This window comes from Cyprinus carpio, chromosome B17 (assembly GCF_018340385.1).
Source record: "Cyprinus carpio isolate SPL01 chromosome B17, ASM1834038v1, whole genome shotgun sequence".
NCBI lineage: Eukaryota > Metazoa > Chordata > Actinopteri > Cypriniformes > Cyprinidae > Cyprinus > Cyprinus carpio.
In genome coordinates this window covers 19,378,507-19,405,847 of record NC_056613.1, presented here as the reverse complement: position 1 = coordinate 19,405,847, position 27,341 = coordinate 19,378,507, and the positions used below count along the sequence as shown (strand labels likewise).

The 27,341-nt window shown below is 37.0% G+C and overlaps 2 protein-coding genes across 2 annotated transcripts; both read right to left on the bottom strand.

The window, feature by feature from the left end:
• Nucleotides 1-7,474: 7,474 nt before the first annotated feature.
• LOC109108631 (thyroid transcription factor 1-like) lies at nucleotides 7,475-11,375 on the bottom strand. Its single transcript, XM_042742677.1, has 2 exons — nucleotides 10,474-11,375; nucleotides 7,475-10,002 (listed from the first exon to the last, which is right to left on the bottom strand). The coding sequence occupies exons 1-2, from the start codon at nucleotides 10,838-10,840 to the stop codon at nucleotides 9,329-9,331; spliced, it is 1,041 nt and encodes a 346-aa protein (XP_042598611.1). The 5' UTR covers nucleotides 10,841-11,375; the 3' UTR covers nucleotides 7,475-9,328.
• A 4,316-nt stretch (nucleotides 11,376-15,691) lies between these two features.
• Nucleotides 15,692-18,162, bottom strand: nkx2.9 (NK2 transcription factor related, locus 9 (Drosophila)). Its single transcript, XM_042743080.1, has 2 exons — nucleotides 16,803-18,162; nucleotides 15,692-16,582 (listed from the first exon to the last, which is right to left on the bottom strand). The coding sequence occupies exons 1-2, from the start codon at nucleotides 17,056-17,058 to the stop codon at nucleotides 16,059-16,061; spliced, it is 780 nt and encodes a 259-aa protein (XP_042599014.1). The 5' UTR covers nucleotides 17,059-18,162; the 3' UTR covers nucleotides 15,692-16,058.
• Nucleotides 18,163-27,341: the final 9,179 nt, after the last annotated feature.

Genomic DNA, 27,341 nt, shown 5'->3' with positions numbered 1-27,341 from the left:
AAAACTATAAGTCTTTTTTTATATATAATGAAAGTCAAAACTGTTGTTTTGGACTCCAGTGACTTTGTATGCCCAAAACAATATATCTCCAAAATCTATTCCTTTTTGTTCTGAAGAAATAATGTTATACAGGTTTTGAACAGCTCGAAGGTGATTAAATGATGTCAGATCTATTTAAATCAGACTTGTGAAATACTATAAAACCACTAAATTAATGAAAAGTTGTTGCAAACGTCCATCTTATCTGACAGTTTTGTGACTGATTATCCTAGAACTGTATAGTCTGAAATAAATGGATCTATCTCAAATACTCAACATACTTATGAACAAAAGCCTTCAGATCTATGATATCTATGCTGCTTTCTATTCCAGTCTGATTGAAGTCATTCTAATTCATAAATGCATTTTGTTGCCACCATGAATCCACCCCATGCAGACTTTTTTTTCCTGGAAAGAACAGCCGTGCAATCATGTGGATGATTTTAGCTTTAACCCCTTTCATTTACCATTCATCAGATAAACTTCAGCGTGTCACTATACATAGCTCATGTCAAGTATGCTTACTCAAAATGGCTCTCAATCGGCAGCCGATTTGGCAAAGATCTTCTTATAATATGAAAGAGCTGATTCAAACTTACACGTGTTAACTGCCAAACTGGTGTATCTGAAGGTGTCTGAAGTGTTTGTTGTCTTAGCGGGCAGAGGAACTTCATTAGCCGAGTCAGGGAGCCCTTTCCATTCCTTGTTTTGGATACATATTTAAGTTGTGGTTTGGTGCCATGGGTACCATGCCAGCAGTGTGATGCAGAAATGAAAAAGCAATGTCATCCTCAATCAAGGTTGATGATATAGAGCAGAAGATCTAAACTGTTGTACATTTTGAATGCCTTCCTTAATCTGACACACTTATTTCAGGTGTCCGAGCCTCTACTTACAGGCTGGTGATATAAATCAGGTGTGTTTAATAAGGGAGACTTGCAAAATTTGCACTCAGTGAATGATAACCACTGTAAGCTAGTGTTCTTTTTTTTTTTTTGCATTTAAAGTGAATATGTGAAAAATTCAAATTATAAAATGACCAAGACCATTCTTGACCTATCTTTGGCATGCATTTGATGTCCTTAAAAGAAAAAGAAAAAAAAGGTGAAGGTTTTGAAGGTCGCTTTTTGTGGTTGGCCTAAAATCTCCTAAAATTAATAAGCCACATAATTGGAAATCTCCCTGTAGACGGTCGCCATTAAGCTATAACGCATTATGCTGTCATTCTCCGCCTTTGAAAATGATGGAGCAACAAACAACTGTTGTTGTCCCTGAGGCAGCATCCCGGTTAAATTAGCTTTAATGAACATGTAATTGCTGGGAATAGACTGAGCGGACCCGAAGCAAACAAGGTTTCTAATTGATTTGCATTTCTCTTTTTTGTGAGCAGTCGCTCATTGTCCAAGCGCGCTATTGATCGGCTGCAGTGTATCGCCCCGCATGTGTTTCCCTTCATTAACTGATAACGGGTTACTGATGACTCCCATCCCGGCTCTAATGTGGCTTAACGCCTACTTTGTTCCCGTGTCATGTCGGAGGGCAGCCCGGAATAATGAGTAAGTGGGTGGGCTGTGTTTGGGGCTATCTGCTGGGGAGGCGTTTAGTCTGCCGGGTGCAAGGAGATCACTGGAGGGGTTAAAAAAGCAGCACCTCTTAGGTCTGGATTACTTTTAACTGCTGCACAGCATGGGCCCGTCCTCCATTTTAACCAACAACCTGAAGCGTTCGCTTGGACTCGGTTGGGGATACTACGGATACAAAGTTCAAACTAAAATTGAAACAAATCCAAATTCAGCGACACCTGCGTTATGTTTTATGGGGTGGGCAAAGTCAGAAGTTTAGGTTGCAGCACACCAAAAAACAAAAAGAAAACATTGGCTGCATTTAGGCGGTATGCAATCTATATCTGAGGATTTGTTGATTCAGCATTTGTCTGAAGAAAAAAAAAATGCAACATTAGTGGTGACAATATAATTTACCAGTCCCTAATAACAATAGTCCAAATAAAAAATCAATAGTACCCTAAATAATTCATTGCATATATGCAAACTATTTGCATTATTTTGAAATCGTTACAAAGCTTTAGAAAGAATATAGGCCTAATAAAATGAGCTAACTGCGGCAAGGAAAAATTCCCTGAAATTACAAAGGCAAGTTGACTTGGGGGAGTGTTGGTGCGTCTTTTAGACTGCTAAAATAGGCCTGAATGTATGTGATTTGTATTATGCATAACTTTCGCCGGAAACCGAACAACCAGTCACAGAAATTATAATCGTCACAGACGTTTACCCTGATTTTCTTTGCCATAGAATTGTAAATTGAGCATAGAAATGATAAATGATACGCCATACGTGCAATTGGCTGCGTAATACAATGGTCACACAACGGCGAGCCGCTGCGCTCACAGAGAGAATTGCATGTTAGCTAATTGTTAATTTGGGCGACTCGCGCTGGCTAATTATGGCGGCACCGCCAAGCCATTTGCATGATGGACTTGCCACCTGCCTCGATGCATGACAGCCCGCAGCCTGGGCAAACTATATAATTACTGAACAGTGGTGGGGCAATTTTTGACTGCAGTCCCTTTGTGTGACATGAATTCTTCCTAATGACATATTTTATAAAGGGGCAAATAGCATCTCTCCTTCCGGTTCTACAGAAAAAAACCATAATCTCAACAGGTCTTAATGTTTAAGCCACTGCACTCTCGTATAGGCCGATTCTTCACAGTTGTGCGGTATACTCATTGTGTTCCTCAGACTCCAAGCTCGGCTGTATTAGGCCTGAAATGACTTTTTTTTTTTTTTTTTTTTTTTTTACTGTAAAGTCGCTTAAAAGTCTTATAGAAACATCTAAGGGACATTTTTTGAGTCATTTTTGAGTCAGCAGTACAAATGTACATTGAGTGGCACTGGCTTTTATTGCTTACTTTTAGAAAATAGAGTTTAATGCAGAAACATTTTTAGATTTTTTTTTTATTCATATGACGTTAGATTGCACCACAAATACTGTAGTGAAAACCTTGATCTCTCAAGGGTTAATTCACCCATAAATGAAAACTGTCTCCCTTAAAAGTGAGTTTTGTTTGTTTACATGTAGTCAGATTGATTCAGATGTATACTATATACTTTCAAGTGAATAAAACCAGTTCATTTAGATGTAACTGACAAAACATAAAACATGACATTTTTACTAAACATCATTGCATGCAATTCAACTGCATTAGCTTTTTATGTTGATGTTAAGATATAAAAAATATTGAATTTCTCTATTCTCTTGCTGCTATTATTTCATTTTGTTTACATTTTCGACTGTTGAGTCCTAAAAATGATGGCTGGCGGTGACTGCAGGCTAATGGTTTATATCTGCTATGTTAAATATTGATGCTGTTTTAGTTTTTGTTGTACCACGCTTAAGCAATCAGATACTGTTTAAGTGACAAAAAGTTGATCAAAATAGCAGTGGGGTGAGGTGATTACACGTTATTTAGCGGGGGAGGAAGTGTTAACACGGTTAGTGATGGTTCGTTGATCACCAAAGGACTCCCGCTGGTACAGTACAAGACTGTTCGAGCGCCTCTTGTCTGCGCAGAATTTCATTATTGAGTCATGACCCGCGTGCTGCAGCACGAGCCACTCCGACATTGCAGAACATCAAAATATTAAACATTATTCACAGAAGCTTGTTATTTCGGAAGACGTGTTATAGACTCTGTTTTCTCTCTTTGCACACCCCGAACTCTCACAGATAGAAATGGGCACAACATGCAGGGCTGGTGTAGAGCATACTCGGTGCATTTAATCATTAAGCATAATGTTTGAAGTCTTAAGCAAGAAGAGCGTTTATATTACCTGACACAGGAAAAAAGGCCATAAAACATTGTTTCGGAATTGTAAGCAGTTCTGTTTTTAATTGAATGCCATTTAGCAGAATTTATGACTCCACAGTGTTACCGAATGTTGGCTGTCCTCGAGATTCTGCTATAAAAGCAAAATAAAACAATTGATCAAACTTTCATTATCCAGGTGATTCGTCAATTTAATATCTTTCTTTATACAGCTAACAAGAAATGATGTATTTTCTTTTCGGAACATTTCTGCAGTTCATGATAATTTGCCTCGGTGTAAATTTGAGAGTTTAAATTGTAGGATTCTAAAAGACACTGCCATTACAAAAGTAATTTTCTTTGAGAAGAAACAAAATTAAAAACAGTAAAGAAATAGAAAGGTATGAAAATGCAGTTTTTATTCATTGGGTGGGAAAGGTTCCATTCACATAAGCTGAATGCGCTGCATTTCACTGGTGCCACAATTACACTGAAAGGTCAAGTATTTCTGCATCTTGTGTTCCGTGCTGCATGCTAAGTATTTCTCCTTGCAAATGACCCTCGTCTGCGTGCGCAGCACAATGGCCTCAAGAAGCAGATAAATGCTGGACAATTAAATATATTTTTGCTACTAGCTGACAATAAGATTTACTAAAGGAGGTGATTGCAGTTAATGTGTAATTGTGCCATTTGTCATGCACATACTCAGATGAAGCTGGTCTAAGAATGAGGTGTTGGAAGTCGTAGACGAAAACCAGTCTTGCTCATCTTAATTGCTTTTTGTTACTTTGCTTTTACAAATCCCATTTAAGATGTATTTAGATTAAACAAGGAAGGTGGGTATGCATTCGAATGCTGGAGTTTTGTACACGAAGAGCATTTCTTTGTCCATTTTAAGTAGAGGCTTGTACTATTCTTTAGTTTTAAAGACTCAAGTTTTCAGTGCAACAATACCGACAAAGACATATTTGCTTTATTTGGCTGTATAACTGTCTGTCTTTATAAGACTTTATAATTTTTGTAATATTAAGCGCCTTGCAGTGTTTTTCCTACTTTTGCAGTAATTGCCTTTTCATTCCCCTTAAATCTTGTGCTGTTGTGTCAGTAAAACAGTTTGCATCATGCTGAAACGTGGTGTTGGATATTTAAATAAAAGAATCATGTTCCTTCATTTGAACAGATTTTGGATCGTTCTCTCCTGATTTTCCTGCGGACTGTAGCTAAATTGTCCAGTTAAGCATTTCATTTAAAATTACTTATGTAGTTTTAAGTTATATTTTTGCAATTTCACTTTGAAACTGTTGTGATTGGAAATAAAGTTTATTATTGTTATTATTATTAAGTATAGTTTTCATGGCAATGCTGGCGGAAAAAAACTTCAGCACCCCGGACAGCTCCAGATCAAATGACATAATGCGACCTAAAAATACTACATAATGTGGGCAAATCATTGCATAACTTTACTTTTCGAGGGTGTGGCTGAAACAGGTTTGTTTTGTTTGGACATGTTTCAAGTCAGCGAGCTGTGAAAATAAAAGAGGTCGCTTGAATAAAATCAATTGACATGATTATTGGTTATTAGTGTAGCATAGATTATTTGTTCTATCTGACACTTAGGCCTTTCTGATGTTTACATCTGCTTGAACACGATGTTTCTTTCTACACTTTAAAATTATTAGTACATTGCTCTTAAATCCATCTAATTATTAAAAATGTATTGATAACATTATTATATGAAATATATGAATAATGCCAAAAATGCATGGTTATTTTTTGTTGATACCACAGAGTCCAAACTTTGTGTTTTATCTATAAGATTTAATACAAAATACGCTATAAATGCAATGTATATCAACCCCTTTCTCCGACCTATACACTGTAGAATAAGCAGGGAGCGAACCTCAGAAACCCTAACTCTAATATGATTGCGTTGAGATTGGGGTCTAATTGCAGGGAGGTGACTGGGACCTTTGCACCCAAAGCTTCGAGGACAGTCCGCAGTTGTGCAACGTGTGTTGAGTGAGAGTGATGAGAGCATACACGCTTCCAACAAGTCATTTTCAACAGCTACAAGCTCCACACAAAGACCACACACCGAGCCTCAGACATGTTAATGTAATCTGCAGTCTTTCAGAGGAGCTCTAACAAAACGAATCCCCGAAATCCTAATAGACTCTTTCGGGGCCGGTAGATTGCTGTGGGAAATGACTGAATTTGCACAACGGATAAAAGAGAAAATCTTACTTGCCCATAAAATGAACATTTATTTCATGTATGTGGTTAATCAATTTATCCAGCCTTGCAAAGTAGGATGAAAAACATTTGTCTAAATACTAAAGGTCATTAGGCTACTCTTATGAAGTAAACTTTATAAATATTATATCTCGTCACGATAAACTGACTAACATTTTAAGGAATGAATATTTAAAATGTAAAACCTTTTTTAGTTTGGGTGAAAAATATCATATTATAATATCCCAGTATTCTCCCATTGATCTTGTATTTTTAGACATTGTACAGATATTGCTTAGAGTTTTAGGTAGAGGTTACATATAATTGAGTATCAGTGCAACTTAAAGAAGCATCTGTAGGCCTTCGAAAGTATAATTTCGGACATAATCGACAAAATGATCTGTTGATTTAACGACCCTTCACAGAAAAGAAGAGCGCCATTACAATCAGCGAGTCATTAAAACGCGTGCCCCACTGCCCGCTTATTGGCGCGAGAGCTTCACATAAATACCTTCATCAGTTGAAGGTTTACTACATGCAGAGGGTTTTGTGTGCGATTAAAAGGTAAAAAAAAAAGAAAAGAAAGGAGAACAGCAACAAGGGTTATACCGAGCATTTGGCCTAATGGCCAAGTTGTACAAGTTTTGCTGTGCATCAATATAGTTAAATTAGAGCTACTATAGCTGTTGGAGTGTAGCCCATAAAATATCAGGCTAAATAGTACACGGTGTAGGCCTACTATAGTTTTTCCCCCCACAAATAAGCGAGAGTTGTACACATTAAGATCAATCAATGTAGGCTACTGCAACTCTGGTTTGTCAAGCAAAAAAATAAAAAAAAAACCTTGGGCAATGAAATGACTGAACAAAGTTATCATCCATCACAACGCTGGGGTTAGTCTCAGGCCCTAAAGATAGTCTTTCTAGAAATACTATTTTGGTCAATTTAGCAAATAGGCCTACGTATTTTTTTGGAATTATGAGGGCAAGAGAACGGTGTAATTATATCATAAAAGCAACAATATCAATATCAAAAAAAGTTATTAAAATAGTTTAAATAACAAAACAAAGCCGAAACTTGAATATTATAATTTCAATAAAATGTAAAATTTAGATAAATATTTTGTCACCACATAAACGACAATTATGTTTCCCAAATTTGGATGCCGTAGACTACCATTCCCTGTGATCACGCAGGCAAGAAAGAAAAAAAGAAGGAAAAAACCCCCACTATATACTAGTTTATAATTCAAAGAAGTCCAAAATGGTTTTCAAAAAGAGAGTCATGTCCAAAAAAATAAATAAAATAAGGGATAAATGATTTTGGATGCTGTAAGAAAGAAAGAAAGAAAGAAAGAAAGAAAGAATGATTTTGGGTGAGTGTAGGAAAGAAAGAAAGAAAGAAAGAAAGAAAGAAAGAAAGAAAGAAAGAAAGAAAGAAAAAGAAAGAAAGTCAAAGACACACGGCCTTATCAGTTCACAACCGATTCTTGTGTGTAGCAAATAGGTTGTAGCTTTTGTGTGAGCTTTTTATTTAAAATTATTTTTATTTGATTCTGAACTGGTCATAAAGTTTAATGGAAATGTCTCTATCATATTTAATTTAAATATTTCTGTCTGCGGACAACATCTGTTTTTTCTTACTTGGCACTAGCAAGTCCCACACACACGCGCTTTCAAACGTTCTAGCAGGCAGCTCTCAGGCATCTTACCGCGCCCCTCAGATGTTTACGCTCTTTATCAATGTAACCACGGTGGCATGATTGTACCTCTGATCTTCACAAACACGGTATTGATGGACGGCGCTGTGATAAGTGTGTTTATTTCGTCTTGCAAAGTTATTTAAGAGAATGCTGTTTGTCCAGCGATGTGATTGATAAGTTAGCTTTTAGGAGCGTTTGTTTGATGTGAGTTTCTCTCCAGGAGTGGAGACCTCACCTGCACTGACTCATTCTCTTACGACAAAGAACACGCTCCGAAAAGAAACCTGTACCAAAACCTTTTTTTCTTAGAAAAAGTCATAGACTATGACGTATTAAATAAGTTAAATACAATTAGCAGATCGCTGGAATTAGATTTTACAGTCAAGTTTGTATGAAACATTTGTATGTTTTATATAGGCTAAGCATTTGTAAAATATTTCATAAATGTTTCGTGCAAAAATGCAGAAAACGTGTTTCATTTTGTGCCTAAATTGATCCCGGGTTTTGTCAGTTGTATAAACGTTTTTACACGACGCAAAATTGACTTTTTTTGTCTTTGTTTGCTGTATCCTACTAATATTTGGCGTTTGACTCCAGGGGTGTTGCGACACAGAAAACTACATAACTGAATGAACACTTTACTATAAGGCCTGCGATGCAGAAATCCAGCTCCACAAACCTGTCACACTGAAGGGGAGACCCAATACAAACAGTAGAAATTTCGATTTCAAACAATGAGCGACTGCAGCAAAAATCCTTCTAATGCCTATTCGGAAAGCTTGTACAAATTTAATGGTTTATTGTGTGGAAGCTTGATGACTTTTAAACTAGTTATCTTGAAGAAAAAAAAGTTAAATTGGTCAGGTCCCACTTTTAGCACCGCCGAGTGATTTATTCTTACACCCAAATTTAAAACAAACGTATTGTTAGGCTATTGTTATTATTGTCATAATTTATTAATATGATTGCATGACTGCGTTTAAGTCAAATATCTATATAAGTTACAAGAAAATGAAACGTACAAATAACAATGAAACTGAAAAACATGTGACCCTTAATATCGATAAAAATGTATACAATATAGGCTACATATAGCTAAAAACTATGTAATCAGTCCAAAACTTTTACAGAAATATACAAGCTACGATTACAGTGAAATCTATAAGAAATCATGAAAGGTATTTAGCAGTCTAACTGTGAGGGGAGATGTCTTCGTTGTCGGGGCATTTTTTTTAAATCCAACAGGATGACAGAATATTTGATTTTAGTGTTTAAATCAGTCTCCATTTAAAATCTAGCGTATATAAATAATTCCATCTTCTTAATGGTGTTTTGGCGCTCATCCTCAAAATAAAAGATTTGATACCTTTGACATTTGGCAATCCTCGTGTTGCTTGTAGCCTTGTCATGTCTCCCTCCAGAAAGGAGACAATGATTTCAGAGCGCAACCACTGTTCTCATGGTCTTTTTGAGCAGGGTATACAGATTACCTGCATCCACCTGTCATTTTGTTATTGTCTGTTCCGATGTCACCACGTCCTGCCATAGAGCAGAGCGGAGCAGGGCAAGGCGGCTCCATACTCGGACCCGGAAGAGTTCAGGTGCGACAGGCCAGATACCTGGGTTTGGAGAGATGGGGGGCTTGCAGCGTGTTGACCCAGATCTGGGGACTGGCCGGCGCTGCCTACCTGCTGGCTTTGAAGCTGGCCCATTGAAGAACTATTATTGGACATAATCATGACGTTTCCCCCCTGGTGATGGTGGTTTTGTACACCAGTGTTGGGTGTATGGCTGCTGCCCTGGCATGGCTTTCCGTCTTTCACCAACACTGGCACGGCCACCCGCCGTGGAGACTGTTGCTGCTGCTGACAGGAGCCATTATCTTGTTGCATTTGCTGCTGGGACACCTTGTCCTTGGCCTGCCTTTTCATTTTATATCGGTGGTTTTGAAACCAAATTTTAACTTGAGTCGGAGTCAAGTGAATCATGCTGGCCAGATGTTCCCTTTCCGGCGCGGAGAGGTACTTCTGCTGCTTGAAGCGTCGCTCAAGCTCGTACACCTGGGCCTGGGAGAAGAGTACTCGTCTCTTCCTGCGAGGCGTGCTGGTCAGCGGACCCATGCCTTTGCCAACATCCGCCAGTGAACTCAGCGTGCTCATACTGCCCATATTCATACCAGACGAGGAGCCCATGAAACGAGAGACTGCAAGAAGAACAGTCCTATTTAGCTTTGCAATTTGACGACAACAACAGACACAAACAGCGCAGGTTCAGTGTCAAATATGATGACTACAGAAAATACAAACGCTCCTTAGCTCAGTGAGTTACAACAAGATGAGCGAATATAGCGATTGTGCACAATTACGCAATCGTCTCTGGTTTAAATTCCTAGTTTTGGAGAAACACTGGAACTGCGGTTAAGAGTCTGATTAATTGTTGCAGTTTGTTTGGGTTTAGATAAAACACCTGGCACGTTTAACGTGCGGCTGGCTTAAACATAATTCCCCTCAATACTGCCAAAAGCCCTACGTTCACTTGGACACTTGGAGTTTTACAGAACAGCATAACACAAAACAGATAGTTGCTGAGATGTTTCATATAATTTAAAATAGCAATCTTTCAAAATCCACAAACAGTTCTTGCAAATACGACATAAAGTGTCAATCTCACGTACTTGTAGAGAAGCGTGGGTCGGGATTCGTTCCGTACCAGCTGGCGGCCGTCGTGCTGCCTCTCATGCCGTCTTGATAGGCCGGCAGGTCGCTCATGTTGCCCAAATTCCCGTTACAGTAGCCCCCCATGGCTGTATGTGACAGCTGGGAAACTCCAGCTGCAGTCATGTGGTAGGCAGCGGGTACTGTTCCATTGTGGCCCATGTGGTGCTGCTGCATCGCCGCTTGCGTGACTTGGGGTTGTCTGTACGAGGCAAGAGGAGCCCCCAAGTTGTTCCCCTCCATACTCACTTTTTTGTAGCTCTCTTCAAGAGGACTTAAGATATCGGATACAGAAAAAGGAGTCGTATGCTTAGGGCTCATCGACATTGTTCTGTGTTGGAAAGGGAGAAATTAGAAGGCAAGGCAATCTCTCCTTCTTTTTTTTGGCCAGCTCCTCTGTTCCTGTTGTTTCACCGTCGCTGCAGCAGGATGGAAACGTATGAGTGCGCACTGGAGTCCGCCTTAATTGGTTTGAGTGGGAGCTCGAAGCTGACTTTCGTTTGTTTTAGCTTGGTGCCAGGTTTAAGGCTTCCATCAGAGGCGGGGCATCAGCAGCCAGGGCAACAATACAAAGCAGCGCTATCATCTGTGCACCCACGCACAATTTCTATTACGCGGTCTTCAACTACCCATGCCTTCCCCAAACCCTGAAAACATTCACAAGCATGCAACAACACCTGTGCGTAAATGTAATTCGTCCATAGTTCTTTTTCAGCGCGAGGCTGTTTATTTCGAGGTGGCGAGGCTTGCGAGAACGGCAAGGAACACAGAAAAGGATGAAATATTGACAGGTGGAGTGATGTTTATAAGGGCCCCTTGATGTGAGTGCATATGCGGACTTCAGACTTTGAGAACCACTCAGTTTCTGAAAAAAAGCCTGAGTTGAACTACTGACTTTTAATGGCCACAAGAGGCTTCTGGTGATTGCAGGCGTGTTTGTATTATGCTCCATCGTACTCAAACATGCAAAGGGCCCTTGCGACGACTCAGGAACACTGACTGACAAATAAATAAATACATATGCGCGTGTTAAGAGGCCAAGTAAATGATTAAGCCCCTTTCCGTTTGATATTATTGGACATAGGCAGCGTCTCGTCCAAATTCCCATCCACTCGGCTGAGACGCGCGGTACTGAGGAAAATGAACTCGGGAGGACGAGAGGCTCTCAAGGTAAAGTTAACGACGCTGAAATAACCTGAGTACGTCCTGAAGTAACTCCGTGTGAGCTCAATGATGCATTGCTTACCAGTGCGCATCATCACGACGCCCTAGGTCTTCTTCAGTATAACTGGACAGAAGAATCGAATCTGGATATCAGTTAACGAAATCGCTTTTGAGAGATTTGTTGTACAAAACAGACATTTCATACTCTTCTTTATTATTATAAATAAAAATGACGACAACAACAACGCCAATAATGATAATAATAATAATAATAATAATTATTATTATTATTATATCATTTTAACAAATATAAAAATGACTTTGTAGCTATTTGCAAAACTACGCGTTTTCCTATGCTACTCTCAATCTAATAATTTTACCAATAATGATAAAACACAATTAAATTTTTCCTTCGTCCGGCTTGGATAAATTAATGTGTGGCGCTAACATAATTTATCGAATCAAATTTAAAACATTTAAGACATTTTGGGACACCAAGTATTCATGTCTTTTGGATAAAACAATGACTTGAAATGCATTCAGCTTTCTTGGTGGTAAGATCCACCAGTGGTAGACTGAAATATTTGGTGTAAACTTTAGTTCTTTTGCGTTCATTCAGAGACTATTCTGAACGCCGCAACCTTCTAGACGGCTAAACAAAATGTAACAGCAAGTTAAAAAAAAAAAAAATCTTAAGCAAATTTTGACGGGACCCACTGTTCATTTGGTCTTTATAGCGGCCAGGGATTACAAAGACTCTGTGTATGGTTTAAGACTAATTTATTATTTCATTTTTTATTAGAGTTAAGGCTAAAATAATAATAATAATAATAATAATAATAATAATAATAATAATAATAATAATAATAATAATAATAATAATAATAATAAAAACATTTTTTTTTTCTCTTTACAAAGATACAATGCTATTTATTTTCCGAGTGACTACAGTAGCTCATCTAAACACCCAAAAATGCCACGAAAATTAGTCGGTGACTGATTATGAGATTGTTGTGAATATAAAATCAGGGAACACAAATTCTGACGCATTTTTATTATTATTTTACTGCTCTTTTTAATGTTTGCTGCCGGAATTCAAATGTCACCTTCAGAAAACGGCAACTTTCTTTACGTTATGTATTTCTTTGCGATCTTGTGGAACACTTAACGTGTTAATACGAAATAAGCAGCTGCTTTGAAGTGCCAGGAACACACACAAAGAAGTTAACTTATGTATATATTTAATTTATCCTATGCCTAATAAATCTAATAAAATACAAACCGTATAAGGCACAATAATAAGAAAGAAGACCAAAGGATATGCATGACGCAGAATAACATAACATGTGATAAGGATGAGCCAACAAACGTTTAACAGGGAATACAGCGTCTTCTGGTGGTCACTGAATATTTGACAAGACCAAAAAGCTTTCTATTCAAGTGTGCGAAGACTGACCATTTTAGTTTTCTCAAATGCCACAACGCATTAGCACCTTTTTACAGTTTCGGGAAAAAAAAGAAAAATTAATTGAAAAATTAATCATTTTCATTCGTAACATTACGAATATTTATAGCTAATATAGGCTACTGCGTTCACATCTTTGGCCAGTAGCCTACTACAACTTTACAGAACGCTTATCAACTTTTAAAGCAAACTATAATGTTATCATCCTTACACTATAAGAAAACTACGCATTTCTTTAGTTTGAAGTTAGCACAGGTGGGTGTAGTTGTGCACCATGATGATAATCGCGAGTGCAATTATAACAATTAGTGTCAAAACTATGGGGCGTCCAACGTCGCTTTCAAGGTGTTCGGCCTACTTGATCCAGTTTACAAAAGGCTCTCTTAATTATCTTAATCAAGCTCACTCCTCTCTACTGGAGTACGGCTATCATGGCCAATTAACGGCAATTAGTAGTATGCTTTGTATTGTTTTTAATATCCTTTTCTATTGACAGTCCAGACAGTTATGTTCAGCGCTATCTGGGTGGCCAATGTTTTCAATATGCATATAGGCCTACGCTTATAATTTGCCTTAATTTAAGAAATAATGCCATAAATTAACCAAAGGCGTTAGGCTTTATATATTATATTATATTATATTATATTATATTATATTATATTATATTATATTATATTATTGGAGGTTTATTTTTACTTATGTGTTGAACGTTTGTTTACGGTGGAACGGGAGTGATGTTGACGCTCATCAGGTGCAGTAAATATTAACAGCAGAATGCTCAAACTTGAGACTCCACGGTGCTATTGTGACATCTAGTGGAGAGTGGCAACCATGCCGTTTGTACAGGAAGAGTTTATGGCAGAGAGGTGCATGGGAATATTCGGTTCCCTCTGAGCGCAATCAGATCAAGCCCACCACAGGAAGCTGTTAACCTCAAGGTGGCAGAGTGGCTCCGTTTACAGCCGGGCAACCGAAACGGTGGACATCAAATACTGGTGACGTCACGCCTCTTTCCCGGTTAACTGTGAAATCTGAAAGACCAACTGGGGGCATGAAAACGCATTTGCAAAGACATGTAGCCTAAAGTGTATTTAACCTATTATTTAATACGACACAGAGTTGTCTCTATGAAGAGTTTTTTTTTTTTTTAAGCAAAATGATAATAGTTCATAATTCGTTTCAAGGTTCGCATTATTAATCATGCCTTGAAACCTGCCAGATTATATAGCAAAGCATATTATTCAGATTTATCTGGTTTGGTCAAATTATCTTTTTTTTTTTTTTTTTTTTTTTGTCACAGGTAGCTATATATTAACTTTTGATTGCATCTTCTTTCAGTGTATTTGAAAGGTAAATGATTAATCGAAGCACATGATTTTAATGTTAAATCAAGAGATAAATAGGTAGACCTACTTTAGAGAAAAACATAACTTCATAAGTGCAGTTGATGCGGTTTATGTTTCCAAGTTGTTTTGGCCAAGTCTCGCCATAAACCAGCGGAGACCTCTAAAAGCCTATCTTTGTCACTTCCAAAACCCAACGACTTTTAAAACTCCATTGTCTTGTTAAGGCCCATAAATTTGTCACCCGGGACTGATTAAACATCACGAGAATTGAGACGCATCACGGATTTTGTCTAGGTCCCTTAGGGAACCAAACAATGGTCCTTTCAGAGGACGACACAAAAAAGTGTTTTAGGGAAGATGTAGAGAAGAGAGCGCTGCGGTCAGTCCCCTCCATATGTAGTACAAGGTGGCCTGAGAGAGGGGGACAAAAGACCAGGTGACAAGGATGATACTAACTGGGTCACTGAATTAATTGGGACAAGCTCGGGATTGAGAAAGCAAGAGAAATCACGCCTCTGTCATAAATGTTACGACAATGATCGCCCTCTTTTAAAACACGGAGCAGACAGTGAATCTCCTGCACTTTCTGAAGTCAAAGGGCCATTTGAGACAAACCGCTGCTTAATTTATTTTTAGGTGTGTTGGGGTAACAACATTTAACAACTTCTGTTTTCTTATTTGGTCACCAACGCTTCATCCAAAACTCAAATATGCTTAAAAACAAACAAAAATGCTTTTAATGCGGTATATTAATATTGCGTAACGTAAAAAAGCCAGAATGTAAAAATGTCACTATCACACAAGAATCAATAACCATTGTACATCCTACATTTCTTGTTCAGTGTTAACCTACTTTGTTGAGTCTTAAATAAGGGTTCTTTCTTTAAGCTGGTTATTTGGTCTTCTCTGTTGGGTGAAAGTGGACGTCTTAACATTACAAAAGCCACTCAATCTCTTGCTGTGCGCTAATTCTCGTACTCTTTTTCAGTTCAGTCTGAGATCTTTTGTACAAACAGTATGTGACAATCGAAGGGGTTAACAAAAAAGACATATGTAAAAATAAATAATACTAAAGCCTAAGGAGAAATTAAATATTTTAAAGCATTAATAATTAAAAAGAGTGATTTTAAACTTACGGAATATTTAGTATAATGTGTATAAACCAACAATAATTTGAACAATCCAAACACCTGTAAATTGCTAAAAATTTATTTTTTTAATTCTCTCTCTCTTTTTTTTTTTGTAATACATAGAATAACGAACGAAAACGTGTAACACTTTAAGATGAGGCAATTTCACCAAATTATGACACTACATTATTCACAGTATAAAACATAAAACATTTTTTGCAACATCAATTAATACAAAACTCTTACAAAAAGCAACTAAACAGAACATATAATATGTGCAAACAGCATTTATTTATTTTTTTAATCTTATCAACGCCGAGAGTTTCTATTTTAATGGACCTAACACTTTATGTAATTAAAAACAACTTGAATCAAGAGGAATCCATGCGCTGTCCTGTGGGGTAAGTCCCGAAAATAGTTCGTATGGTCCTAAGCGAATCTCACCAAACACAGAAGTGGTGACGGGAGGCCGCTGTGTTGGTAAAGTGCTGGTATGTGGGGAAAAGCGCAAAGGGCGTTTGTTGCTGTAAAGACGGGAAACCCCGAACGCTGAAGTGTGAAGAAGGTACTGTTGGTGGGACGATGTAGCTTCCTTTTTCTGCATCTATAGTGCAGTTCTGATACGGCTTGCCATCTCGGACCAAAATGGGCACCACGACTCTGCGCAGCACTGGAGGCTGACTGAGGTCCTGAGCGCACTCTATCCGCGCTCTCTTCATCTTGTATCTGTGGTTTTGGAACCAGATCTTCACCTGCGTGGGCGTGAGGCGTAGCAGGTGCGCGAGCTGCTCTCGTTCTGGAGCGGACAGGTACCGCTGCTGACGAAAGCGTCTCTCCAGTTCATACGTCTGAGCCTTGGAGAATAACACGCGACGCTTCTTCCGCTTTTCATGCTCTGTATCCACTAAAAGCACATCTGGTCCGGTGGAGTCTGGTGAAGCCTCAAGATTGCTCTCGTCTGATGCTAAAAAAACAAAACAAAAAAAACCTTGATTAGCCTTTATTTATCTATCCTCTGAGGGGGAAAAAACTATATGTGTAGGTCTATGTATGTATGTGCTTTACAGTTACCAAATGCAACATATAGACCTTCAATGGCGAATCAAACTAAAATAAATTATAACCCCTCATTATGTGGACATTTAAAAACTTATTCTTAAAATTGACTGGAAAAATGAACTTACATATATGTCCTCTTCCGTTTTCAGTCCAAGACGAGTAAGGTGAGACGGAGAAGGCCTCCACTGGAGAATGGTGCGCGATGCTCTCGGTGTCATTTTCTGGCAAATCCAAAAGACTTCTCACAGTGAAACTGAACTTGTTAGAAATAGCCATCTGAAGCGCTGGATTGCTGTTAGTTCCAAGACTGGTTCTCGATCTTGAAAAGCTATCCTCAGTCGCGCAGTGCTGAAGTGATCTGTGCGTTCTCAAGACGCGCATCCAAGTGACAATGTGTGCACTGATGTCGCGGTGTTTATATAAACAGCACTTGGTGGTTGCTTTGAGGCCTCTCCTCCTTATGGGTTCTAAGTACCTCAATGACTCGTGTACTTAAATCCCTGTAATGGTAGGTGTGAACTCGGCAAAGAATAGCCCGTTACTTTCACAATGATGGAGGGTAACACTCTTCATCATTACTGATTCGTCCGAATTCGTGAAAAGTGGGAAACAGATAATGGTAATTGTTGAGGCTGAATCACGTCTTGGGTGGCAAGTGACAACAAGAGCCCTCCCTTCTTTCCCCCCCGCTCAAATAACATATCGGATATTTGCATACAAAGTGATCCATTAGCGTCCCAGAGTTGGTTTTCCTAATTCGTTTATTGGGGTATTGTCGTTTATTGCAGGTGTTATTGCACTAACACGGATTAAATGTGCACTCTCTCAGTACAGTGGGGTGATTAATGACATTTATATTCGTGGCTAATGGAAAAGTGGCTTGTCCTTGCATACAGTAAAAGCACAAAAATCCTTATTGCTAGAATTTTTTGAAATTGAAAGGATATAGCTAGCCTATATCCGACATTAAACTATAGGCTACTTTGCTGTTTAAGTTTTTACATCAGTTCTGTTTAACTTAGAAGGTCATTTCTTCCTAAAGAGTGAGAAATCTGAAATAACTTCTATTTAGGGAAAAGATCCAGACATCAAGGAGACAGTAATTTTTCATCATGGACTATTGCTTACCCCTGCACCTCACCAGTAAGTGCGTGCACTAGGCATATCATTGGGTTCTGATGATTCCCGAGACTGCCTCGCCTTAGCGCGCTTTGGATGACCGCATAGACCCTCCCAAACAGAGTGGGTATCCGTTCTCGTCTAGTCGTCCTGGGTGGTCGGGCGAAAAAAGGAACACAAATACATGCCAACCAGCGACCGGGAACAAAAGAGGGAAATGTAGCCCCGCGTCCGAGACCCGTTGGAAGCATTTGTTCCAGTCAAGATTTTGCATTTGTTCAGTCCTGAAATAATGCTTGATTGACGCCCCCGCACAATGTCCTTTAACTTTCTCAAATAAATCCGTGCTGGTTACTTGTTGTCATGGTTTTGAATAGGGCCGAACTGCTTACATCTATACTGAATTATTAGTTATGCGTTTTCAAACGGAATTAAAAGACTTTTTGTTTCCATAAAACTTAAAGCTGTCTCCCGTTTAATCAAAGTCTTTTAAAATAACTTTTAACGTATTAAAATACAACATTTCTTTAATTGTAAAAATTCTCTGTTTATAATTTTCTTAAATCTTCCGATGGTCAATATAAAGCATTGGAATGACAGATTTTTAAATAGATTTTATTAGGCTAATAGTTATTTTTGTTATATGAGGTTTGGTTCTAAATAGCGTTCGCCGGTTAGTATCTGCGACATGCTGCATTCACGTATTGATGTTAACCTGTATAAAGTGAGTAAAATGTTTGCCAAGCTCTTGGAATTTAGGCGCACGCTCTCAAAGAATAAATAAAGCCCCGTGTAGGCACACAGTTTAGTTTCTAATGACCTCTTGTATCTCCTTAATCTATAAGACACCCACAGATAGAAGTATGCTACACTCTCAAATACCCAAGAGCTCTTCACTGTCAAATATTTACCCTTGTTGTTTGACTTTTCAAACCCAAGGAGTCAGACAACAGGTATTAGAGAATAATCTACAGAAATAAACATTTCCGCGTGAAAAGCAACCAACAAAAATCTATATTTTATGAGATTTATATATGGCTGGGGGCTAACGGCAAATTGCAATAAATAAATTCAACAAATCATATAATTAAGATGTATGTTTAAACTAACACTTCTGTATTCTAACTGTAACAATCTACATCTGTAACACTTTGAGCATTTTCACTGATTTTTAAGAAAATAAAATAGTGCTCTGAGTTTTAACATCCTTGTTTTGTTGCTCAGGATGCTTTATAAAAACATGCATAGGCCTGCCGCAGTTGTTTTTAACAATGTTTTTACTGAATTAAGCTATCTGTTTTTACTAAGTTAAAAATAATATTTAAATATTATGTAATATAAATATTATTAGTTAAACAGGTGTAATTTTAAGGGTCAGGGCAGAAATAGACCCTTAAACTAACATCATGATACAATGGCCTCCAAAATAGTTTGCCATGTTAATAGTATAGTTCACCCCAAAATACAAATTATTTATTTACTCATTCTCATGTTATTCCAAACCTGTATGACTTACTTCCTCTGTAGAACACAAAAGAAGATATTTTCAGAAATGACACTGTTTTACCCATACAATGAATGTCAATATTAGCTAAGCAAAACCAACATACTTCCAAAAATGTGTGCCACAGAAAAAAAGAAACTCAGATATGCAACAACATGTAAATGATAATGCTGAGTAAATAACGACAGAATTTTTGCAATTTTAAGTAAACTTTCAATTTAAGCCACATTCAGATACCCTATTTGAGCATAGTTACATTAAGACAAAAAGCCACCTGTGATCTTGAAGGTATGGTCTTCTGCAAGACAAGCGCATAGCTACTGGAGCTGTCAGATGCAAATGGTGTTTAACTAAAACCAAATCTTTCTCCAATATGTCCAAAAGGTTTAAGATACACATGCATGCTGCAGATATATATATATATATATATATATATATATATATATATATATATATATATATATATATATATTAATGCTAGATTTAAGATACACATGCATGCTGCAGATATATATATATATAAATGCTGTCAATCAATATAAATTAACTAATTAATCACTTTTTTTCTGAAATTAATCATGATTAATCCCACGTAACATTAAAGTTTTTAAATATACTTTTAAATTTCAATAATTTCACATTCAATATTCAAATTAATGTACAAACAACATAAAGACAGTATATTTGTTAATATTTGCTTAATGGCATCTTTTTTTTTTTATGAGTAAACTACTGTCTCTATGAAATGTAGCCATTCAATATTACAGTATAATTCAGAGTTATCGATTTTTAACATTTATTGGACTTTAAAAAATAACTTCTAATTTAAGTGAACTTAAAACAATCTTCACATGAACCCAGCAAACACAACATTCTAAATTAAATAAAGACGAATCCTTAAAGCTATAAAAGTGATTGATTTCCTCTTTTTTTCTTTTTAGTTTAATTAACAGACATCACAGGCACTGGGTTATCAGGTTATATGGCTGCTATTTCTTTTAGAGCTGCTGCTGCTAAACTTGACGCGGAACTGACATGCATCTCTTTACCTTTTCTGACCTTCAGGTCTTAAAAGTCTCTACTAATGGAATCGGAGGCAGTGTTGTCTGCTCCAGAACAGTTTTGAAATCCATTAGAGACATGTTATTAAATATGACTCATATATAACATATTACATGCACAGATTTAAGGCAACTTTAATCGCCTTTTTGGTAACTTCATGACTTAACTGACCACGACACAGCATGCACGTAGTTTCATTCGCACTTTGAGATTATGAAATGATAAAAGCTACAGCGCGCGCTGGTGCCTTTGTGCATGCGACTGAAGAGCAAGCGCTGCTGATTCGCGCCTGGCGCTGAAGTGAAGTTGGAGCGCGCGTCTGAAACGTCTCCCGTTTGATGTGGTCGTAAAGACTTCTGCTACTAAATAAAAGCACTTCTTGTCAAGGAAAGTGCAGTTGTAAGTGGGGTGACCAACCCTGGCCCCGCCCCTGCGTTAATTGCGTTAAATGTTTTTAACGCGTTAAACTGAAAATATTATTCGCCTGGAAAGAAAAGGAGGACACACAGTTAACAGACAGTGGGCGGTCCGTGGGCGTGTCGTCTGGGACTGACACTAACTGGCAAGCATAGCAAATCATAGATTATGGCTGTGACGGGTTATTTAACAAAAAAGAGGCGAAACCTGATACGCCTTGTCCAAACTTCCTGTTTTAATAAGAAGTAACATTATTATTTTAGAAAATAAATAGTTTTTTTTTAAATAACAATTTAGGTGCAACTTAGAAAACCATGACCCAGCTATTCAATGCACAGCATTTACAACGATTTTCAAATGGGCCTATGTCACAACCTTTATGATCTCTTCGTGCGAGATTAAGAACTTTTGTTCATTTCTCCATGCACTAGCCCAGTCTACTAACAGTCACTGTCTGTTCATGGTGTGACAAAAATGCCAATTTCTTCACATTACAACTTTTTACATTTCTTCACTTTTATAGAAAAATGTAATTTACTAGACTGAACTGCAAAATAAATAAATAAAAATTAACAAAAAGAAAATAAAATAAAAAAGTAGCCAAGTAGTTTGAGAATAAGACTTCATAATGCTAGAGCCTATACTTGTTAATTAGTTGCCCGTAAATTTGCTTAAAAATTCAACCAGACAATGCATGCACTTTTACGGTTTATTGTAATCACTTTTTGGGGATGCTCCAGGACCAGGATTGGGAACACTGTTGCTGAAAGACGTTGGATCTTCTGTGGTCTTCAACTGTACATCAAACACGACAATATGAATATTGTAGCCTACAGTAACAACAAAATTTAACAAAATGTTTTTCAGTGGTAAGGTATGATGAGTTCAGTTTTTAGTTTTACGCGTTTGCTTGCTTGTATAAAACCTACCGCAAGTTCATGCTTGTATTTTTTCCCGCAGTTTACGTACATTTATATGTACATGTCAGGAGGGAAAATTCGGGTACAATGGGCTACTAGTTAACTAAGTGGCCCATTACTGTCCTCAAATAAGTATAGCAACAACAGACCTGAAATCTCTAAGTGGTCTGTTTGACACAGTTTTAGTTTCACTGGCTCCCTTTTTAGGTGAAGTTGATGAATCTGTCTATGCACGATAAACCTTTTTTGTATGCAATGATAAACAACATACAGTTAAGGTGAAAATGTAGGCCTGTTGTCCTGTGCCAGGAGGACCAATACTCTTTTTCTCATCCTCGTAATAACGAAAAAGGAACAGCAGAGGGAGCTACTTCCCCATCATTGTCTCACCTTGGAGACGTTAACTGAAACCGCATTAAATGCTAAGATAGCAATAGTTTTCCTGTGCGACAATAAAGAGGTTCAATGAAGTAGAAACTGAGGCATGCTATCTGAATTTTTTTTTTGTTTCGTTTGAAGAATGCAAAATTACACTATCATGCCTCTGAAAAACAAATTCAAAATTATAACTGATATATTCTTGATGATCTCTATAGTGGTACAAACGTAAAGACAAGATGGAAATTAAAATAAAAAAATAAATTAATTTGAAAAATTCTAAAATTTAAGGGCGTACAATATTTTAAAGCCTCTGGGATAGGCCTATACAGCATTTTCAGCATTTCAACTGAATTATGCAGTTGTCAATCTGTGTCCATCTGTCGTAATTAAAATAAATATGAAATATAGAATGATTTTTTTTTTTTAATAGTTTTAACTAGGATGGAATGTAATCTTTAATGCTAATCAAACACAGGTGGAGAAACTAAAAGCTGTCGATTTGATCGATGCTTAAACCTATCGTAAATATCCCTCATTACGGCGCCGGATTTAAGTTGGTCAACCTTTTGGTCCCTCTAAATCCCGCTCTGACCTCACCCAGTAAACTAGACCCCATCGTTAATCTGCAAAAAGTCGTCGATTACGAGGTGGTCGGGATTTAAGTTACAGGAGCAGTCAACCTTTTGGAGGTGTTAACTGGTAAAGCAGCTTAATGGTCAATTCCATTTGGTAGATTAGAAAAGTTATGGTTATCAGTTGATCATTTTAAATTGTAAATAATAACTGTTGAGTAATTTAATCCAGACATGTTTAAAAATACGTTTTAAACTTTTAAAATGTAATTTAAACTAGATTTTTACTCCGTAACAACTAGATATTTGATTGGTTTAATGTAACATTTAAATTAATATTATTATTATCGTTATTATTACTAGCCTATTATTGTTGTTGTTGTTATTATTATTCTTGTTGTTTTCTATTTACTCACAGCGACCAGTTTTATTTTAAAACTTTTTAAATAACTTTTTAAAACCATAATGTTATCGATGCTTGGGACATGCTGTCTTGAAAGTGATCATATAGAAAAAAACTGGGCCCACTTTTCTCAGCGTTCTTGTGACTCATCTCATCATCAGCCTACGGTTGGCTAAACAGATAACTGTTTTCCACATCTTTTTTTTTTTTTTTTTTCGTGGGTGGGTGGACCCAGAAGCCTATTGTTTTGATTTAGGCAATGACATTTGATTGACACCCAAATTAAAATTACAAATTAACAAAACCTAAATTAACCATGTAATTATTAGGACGAGATGTGTTATGAATGACACGAATTTGAATGATGCTGCAATAATGATAAATAAGAACTTTTGTGAAGAGACGCCATAATTAGCAGCAGTCGATTTGTATTTTCGTGAAATAGAATATTATTGCATAGGCTAAGCATCATAAACTGGATTGGTCACTTTTTTTAAAGAAACTCTGAACCAGTCAAAACCGAAAGAAACATTAAACCAGTCAATTATCTATGTTTTTCCAGAGAACTTCCGTGAGAAATTATGCTTTATACATTACAAGCAATGTCAAGTCAAATGCAGTTTTAAAACTGCATTTCCTCCTAAATTATAATAGTTAGTCTGTGCCAATTATAGGCTATATCAATTAATCAAATCATCCTGAAATAAGTGAACATTTTGCTCTTAGCAAAGAAAAGCTTCTTTATACAATACACACTTCCATAACTATAAAATACTAAGATATTTTTGACATTCTTAGCGGAATTCACACTCGACTGTTCACTTCAATCAACCGAACAAACTCGTCTGTTGGCCCATATGCCCCAAATATCATGCTATATTTTATCAATGCAACAAAATACATTCTGGTCAAAATACATCATTCTGGGAATGGCTTAAATGTATGAGTTGATAATAAACATAGTCTACAATCTAGTTTTATAAATCTAATCTTTAATTAGTGATATGCTGATTCTAAAATATTCCAGTCAGGGTTTTTTTTTTTTTTTTTTTTTTTTTTTTTTTTTTGTTGACTGCTTTGTAGCATGCAACGCATTGATTGTTTTAGCAATGTTTGGTTGTTTTGTGCATTATCACATTTAACTGTTAAATAGATGATCTATCTATATCCAATGACAATCGTCAGAAGGCCAAGTAATTGTAATGGCTCTATGGTAATTGCTTGTTAAATGACCATGCAAAACCATGGCCATTTTTCCCTCGGTGAAATAGTAGGCTATATAAATAGCCTATTTCTGGGCTCTCTTTGAAAGCTATTTTCACCACACACCCGAACTAATGTTCCAGGCAAAAACAACCGAGACGAGAGTATAAATAAAGATATGTTAGTAACCGCTGAGAAGGTTTTTTAGAGGTGGGTAAACACTTGGTGTCTCCACTGGTATCTAATGTCACACATAACAATTACATTGGTCTAAAAAGTGGATGACACTGACTCGAACCATGCACTTTTCGTTCCGTTTTTATGAATGAGCAGCCCATGCCAGAAGATGAATGTCCTAGACTGCATCAAAACACTGTAGCCCCTCAAGTAGCAAAGCTCAAAACAATGGATCTTTTCGATTATTTTATAAGCTATAACGTAAATAGTAGCCTACTCTGCATGCTTGTCGCAGAATCGCCTATTTTCTTTTGCGTTCATCCGTCACGTTTTAGGAACGTCTTCTCATCATGGCCCCCAGAGTCAGAAACATATTGACTGATGGCATCGGCTTTACACTAAAGAACACATGAGAAGAGGAGATTATTGAAATCATTGCCGCATTCAGAGTTCTCTTCATTTCTGATCCTGAAATTCTTGAAGCCTGCTTTACTATCATAAAGTCATTACTATCAGGGGGTCATTACTGCTTTCAAGAGTAATGAGCTCATGGCAGCTGAGATGTGTGTAATGAGTCAAAATAAACTTCTGACTTCCACCTTCTCGGACCATGTGTCATGTGTGCGACCAGTCTTTAAGATGAAGCGTATCATGTGAACTTGGCTCCTTTTTATTATACAGATTCATTAAATTCACTATTTTTGTTAAATAATAATAATAAAATGATTCTTTTTATTATGATTATTGTTATTATTAAATTGAAAGCGTTTTTTTTTCTTCCGTTGACCACACACGCGGTTTTTTATTATCATGTATAATAATATTTAATAAGAATATTAATTTTATAAATGCAGATGTTTTTTCCCAAGTATGACAGAATGATGGAATGCTCTTGCGACGAATAAGACAAATTTTGAGCTGTGAGGAGCACTTGTGATTCTCGCGCACATTACCGAACGAAAAAGAGTTCGAGCTGTGGTCTGAGATTAGCACAAACGATTCTTCATAAATTTGGTGTGCGTCATAGAGAAATATAACCCATCATTTATTTGTATAAAAAATATTCCAGATCGTTTAATCTAACCTATAAAACATTCTTCGTCCTATAAATGCTGAGAACCACATAGAATCATGCAGATTATTGTATTTATTAATGAAGCGTTCTGGTGAGATGCGTTGCGCAGAGAGATGAAATCTTTTGACTTGAACTGACGTGTTGTGAACTATCTGGCGTTTGTTAACCTAAAGAGATAGTTAACCCAAAATGAATTTCTGTCATCATTTACTCATCCTCATGTCGTTGCAAACCTGCAAGACTTTATTTCTTAGGTGGTAACCAAAATAAGATATTCTGAGGAATGTCTCAGTGTTTTTGCTTGTCCATAAAAATAAATGTCAATGTTACCAAAACTCTTTGGTTACCAACATTCTTTAAAATATCTTCTTTTGTGTTGCGCAGAACAAGAAAAAAAAAATTCAAACAAGTTTGGACCGACTTAATTGATGACAGGATTTTTCAGAATCTTTTTTTTTTTTTTTTTTTTTTTGGAGTGAACGATCCCTTTAAATCTTCAAAAGAAAGACGCAGAAGGTCATAGAAATAAATATTATGATTCTGACCAGTCTGTGCAGCTCAAGCTGAAAGTAAACTGCATGGCTGTGGCACCCACTTCATCAGCTCCACTCCAACATAGCAACCGGCGATAATCAAGCAATCGCGCACCCCTACGACGCAGAACAAATTCACCATATTAATGTCTAATAAATGATAACCAACAGACAAATTACAAATAAGAACCGAAGTCAGAAATTATGCATTTATATAATTATAACTCGGCTTCCTAACATGAAATAGAAATGTGCGCTTTCGTATTAGCCATAGCCTATATAGAAATGATTAATAAACGAATAATGTGAAAATTATTTTTAATTGATTAATAACGTTTCTAATTTGGGTCTTATCAGGTAGGCTATCCTATGAAAATATTCCACCTAAATCTCCCATTATATATAAAAACCTGCATAAAATCATAAAGGAATATCCTTTTTTAACTACTCTATCCCTACTTGTATCAATACTATTCCTTTTAAAATGTGCATAAAATTTTGGATATTCTGTCATTGCTACTATAGCGGAATACTACGTTTATGATTATGCTTTGTTTTCATAATTAATTCGTGGACTATTTCCAAGAAGTTCACGGTGTCTTGGAAAGACACTGTAGTCTAATATCATGTGGGTCTCTCCCACGCAAAGTCTGAAAGTGTGGCAGAAGCAGGCTTCCTTTCACATCAGTCTTCACACCTCATTAACGCACCCCTTTCTCTATCTTTCAGAGGTCAGCAGAGCGCGGGATTTATGCTCTCTTTCTGCAATCATAGCAAAAGACGCAAGAAAACATTAAAAACAGCGAGTAAACTAAACCTAGATTAAAATGCTTTAAGATATCCCAACCGTAATCCCAATAGTCATTCTATTTTTTCTTTCCATATACGCGTCTCCAGAGACACTTAACCTAAACACAGCTTGCGATCAGGTTTAATCCACTTTCTGTTTGAGTTTCCTACTCCACATTTGTTTTGTCCTCTCACTCGACGAAGCCACAAACAAGCCAAACCTTCTTTTTTTTTTTGTGTGGTTGTTGTTTTTTAAGTTGGAGTCTGATTTGAATAATGCAAATGTTTTGAATCTCCCTCACAGATCGACTGGAAACTTAGTTATTTGAGGGATTTAAGACATCTTAACAAATAGGAATCGTTTTAGTGAGTAGCGACACACAGGAGATGGGCCTTAAAAACCAGCCCAGATGAAAATATATTTCTATGGTGTAGGAAATGCTTAGAGAACGTGAAGGAGCATCGTAATTTAATTACTTTTTGGGACTATGCTAAAATGCACATAAATG